The 4,043-nt window shown below is 38.6% G+C and overlaps 1 protein-coding gene across 1 annotated transcript; it reads left to right on the forward strand.

Moving 5' to 3' along the window:
* The first annotated feature begins 2,116 nt into the window (after window positions 1–2,116).
* Window positions 2,117–4,043, forward strand: LOC108994298 (phospholipase A1-Ibeta2, chloroplastic). The gene has a single exon (XM_018969437.2). The coding sequence runs from the start codon at window positions 2,230–2,232 to the stop codon at window positions 3,850–3,852; it is 1,623 nt and encodes a 540-aa protein (XP_018824982.1). The 5' UTR covers window positions 2,117–2,229; the 3' UTR covers window positions 3,853–4,043.

Raw genomic sequence — 4,043 nt, forward strand, 5'->3', positions numbered from 1 at the left:
GTACATCCACCTTGTGATTGTAATGCTTCTTATCTCCGTGCCTTAGCATGACTGTGCTGTAAAGCTATTATTTTATTATCATATAATGAAAAAATGGTTATTCCAATGTGGAGACTTATATAAATGGAATAGCTAAAAGTTAAATTCATCTTACATTCATCAAAAATATACTTTAATTTAGCTATTCTAATGAGAGTGCTCTTAGTGGGGACTAGCTAGCGTAGCATTATATAATCCTCCTTAAGCGTGACCATAAAAGCTCCTTCTCGCTGTGAAATATCTAGTTTGAGCCATAACTACTGCCTCAAAGGCGAACCCGTCACCACATGCAGCACCCTCAAAGTATCCAGCTAGTTCAAAACTCAATCTCATAGCCTAAATGTCAGGCTTTATTGTCATAATTAGTGGTTTCAACTTACGTTCTAATAACTCGAACTCCTGACCTTGAAATCATGAAATACCAGATCGTACCAACTGAACTATACCTCGATGGTATATATCACTGTTCACTTGTGTTGTTTACCATCCAACATTTATTTATTTACAATGACTGAGAAGTCTTTTTTTTTTAGTAAAAAGTGTTAGCTAGATGGGAGTTCATGAGGACCTTGCATGGTATTCTCTATTTGATTCTCATGTCGGTATATAATAATATTCTACATTCATTGGTAGCTTTTAGGATATTATAATTAAAATAATTATAATTTATTTATTTTCATTAACTTAAATTTTTAATTATAAATGATGATTTAACGTGGTATCAAACCAAATATCTTGACTCTACGTTTTGTTAAAATATTATACATGATATTATTTCCACTTTTGTTAAAAGATAAGTCATTGACTTTGAAGTTTGAATATTGACTTTACACTTTATCTATTTAATTAAAATATTTCACAACTTAAAAAAAAAAAAAATTCATTTTCACACGTATCACTATCCACTCGGTGCATGGCAGCTTCCATCCGTTTACCATGCATCCAACATTACTAGTTTGCTTGTTTGTTTACCTTGACTGGCAATTGTTTTCTTCTTTTAGAGCAAAAAGTAAAGAGGGAGTTTGGTCGTTGGCATGCATCATCTCTAATTTAGGCTTGATAACCATAATATTTATTTCAAAAAATATTTATTTTCATTTTAAATTTGTATAATACTTTAAATAGATCTTTATTCGAGTGCGTAACTCATGAAATTACTTAAAATGTGTCATATATTCAATCGGTATACCTGAAGATGATAAAACTATCTTAATTAGCCTTAATTAGATGATTTGGAAGCCAAAAGCACTTCCTCAAGAGCAAGAATACAAATAATCGACCCGAGTTTCATCTACATGATAATTAAGAGAACTGCAGCCTCTACACCGCACACTATTTACGTAACATAATTTGATTTGAAATATAAATTTTAAAATTTAAATATTATAAATTAAATTTTACTATATAAGTGACGTGGATATTATACTATACACATAAATTTGAGAATAAAATAAGTCAATAATTGATGTCGTATATATAAAAACTCGAATTTACAATCTTTCATCTATCAAATCATGTATCCTTTTAACCTTTAAACGAACTCCCTTGTCCGAGAGTTAGGCTTTGTTTGGTTGATTAACTCATTTCAACTCATCATTATAATTTTTTCAAATTCTAACATAAAATATAATAAATAATTTAACTTTTTCAAATATCAAAATAATAATAATATTAAAAAATAATATTTTATTATCTCAAATTAACAAATTCAACTCATTTCAAGTCCAAACACAATCTTACAAACAGGAACATCAAACATGTTTGAGGTCTGGACGGACATAAAATTCAGTCAACGAAGTGGTAAAGTGAAGGAAGCGTTTCACGCTTGGGTGCAGACTGCAGACTTTTAAGAATGTCTTTGCAAACACGTACGCAAAGTCGCAAACCTATTCAAGTCAAGAGAGAAAAGGTCAATTTGTCTATTACTTATTATACCCCCGAATTGATAGGATAGTCAGAAATTTAGAACTATGTTGTCCTTGTAATAAGAGGGCAGAATCAAGGGCATTTTAGTAAGAGAAACTCTATATATACCTGCATTGATCGATTCAATCCTAGCTGGTTTACAAGTTGTAGCCGCAGAAGCCTGCAGCGTCTCCCTTCTTTCTTGTCCATAATTTCCATTTTCTTGTCATCTCTGATTTAACTCTCTCTCTGTCTCTGTTTCTCGATCTCTCGATCTCCGTCTCCATGAATATCGGTTCCACGCTTCCTGCTCAAAATATCCATCTCTTTCGGGCCAGACGTGCCAGCTTCATACGCCGGGTGTCTCGGCTAAACCCTTCGGCACGACCGGTGGCAGCTTCTTCCATGTTGACGACTCAAAAACCGGAAACATCGACCGATTTAACTCGGTTACACCTGGCCAACCTCGAGAAATTGCTCCAGACGTCGGCCCCACCGAGCCAAGTACTCGACCCGCAACCTCTGCAGAAAGATTCGAGTAATAATGGGTCGATGGAAAACAAGGGGAGAAGTCCACTAGAAGGGCTTAACTTGGCCGGGCTCTGGTCGGAGGTGAAGGCAGTCGAGGAAATGTCGCCACGGCACCTCAACCGACTCCAGCGACTCCTATCAAAGACGAACGAATACTCTCCCAGAAACCATCTCGGCAGCAAATGGCACGAATATCACGGCAGCAACCACTGGAAAGGCCTTCTGGACCCTCTCGACGAGAATCTCCGTCGTGAGGTGGTCAGGTACGGGGAGTTCGTTCAAGCTGCTTACCATTCTTTCCACTCCAACCCCGCCATGCCGACTGAGGAGCCGCCGCTGCCACGCCACGTAGCTTTGCCCGATAGGTCTTATAAAGTAACGAAGAGTTTGTATGCCACGTCATCCATCAAATTACCTGACATGGCGCCGGATTGGATGACCCAACGGTCTAGTTGGATAGGTTACGTTGCGGTTTGTGACAACAACAGAGAGATCCAACGGATGGGACGTAGGGATATCGTCATTGCACTCCGTGGTACCGCCACGTGTCTTGAGTGGGCGGAGAATGTTAGAGCCCAACTTGTTCAAATCCCAGAAAATAATAATAATAGTAATAAAACCGATACGAACCGGCCGGCTCAAGGACATTCCAATTCCAAAGTGGAATGCGGGTTCTTGAGTCTGTACAAAACCCCCGGAACCCATGTTCCAAGCCTATCAGAGTCCGTGGTTGAAGAGGTGCGAAGGCTGATAGATCTATACAAAGGCGAGGCTCTAAGCATTACAATCACAGGCCACAGCTTAGGTGCGGCCTTGGCTGTACTCGTGGCTGATGAAATCAGTACATGCACAGCCTCAAGTGACATGCCACCGATTGCAGTATTTTCCTTTGGTGGGCCTCGTGTTGGCAACAGAGCCTTTGCCAACCGCATTGATGCCCAAAATGTCAAGGTGTTGCGAATTGTTAACTCTCAAGACGTGATCACTAGGATCCCTGGTGTCTTTGTTGGAGAAGAGCTAAACCAAAAGCTAAGGAACACAAGTATTGTTGGAGGGTTGCTTGACATGCTTGACAAAAACATGCCATTGGCCTACTCCCACGTCGGAACGGAATTGCGGGTCGACACGAAAATGTCGCCGTATCTAAAGCCGAATGCTGACATGGCATGCTGTCATGACTTGGAGGCATACTTGCACTTGGTAGATGGGTTCTTAGCATCCAATTGTCCATTTAGGGCAAATGCTAAAAGGAATTTAGGGAGATTGCTGAAAGATCAGGGACCCAATGTGAAGAAGTTATATACAAGCAAAGCATTGACTATAAACCTTGAAAGAGATGGACTGCCCATGTCTAGTTGCTTGCCTAGTCCATCTTGATCATATTTTTCTTCATTGTAAAATTACATATTGTTTCATTATTTTTTTATTTATTTCACAATCTCATGATGACCATCCATGTTATTGATCCATGTTGGATTATGGTCTGTATTTTGGTAAACCACGATATCAGACTTAATAAAGATGTATTTGAACGGGAAAAAAAAACTTTCTTCCCTACATTTGTTTAT

This window comes from Juglans regia, chromosome 9 (assembly GCF_001411555.2).
Source record: "Juglans regia cultivar Chandler chromosome 9, Walnut 2.0, whole genome shotgun sequence".
NCBI lineage: Eukaryota > Viridiplantae > Streptophyta > Magnoliopsida > Fagales > Juglandaceae > Juglans > Juglans regia.

What these genes read in the sequence shown, in the direction of transcription:
- LOC108994298 (XM_018969437.2), top strand. Translation starts at nt 2,230, where the DNA reads ATGAATATCGGTTCCACGCTTCCTGCTCAAAATATCCATCTCTTTCGG.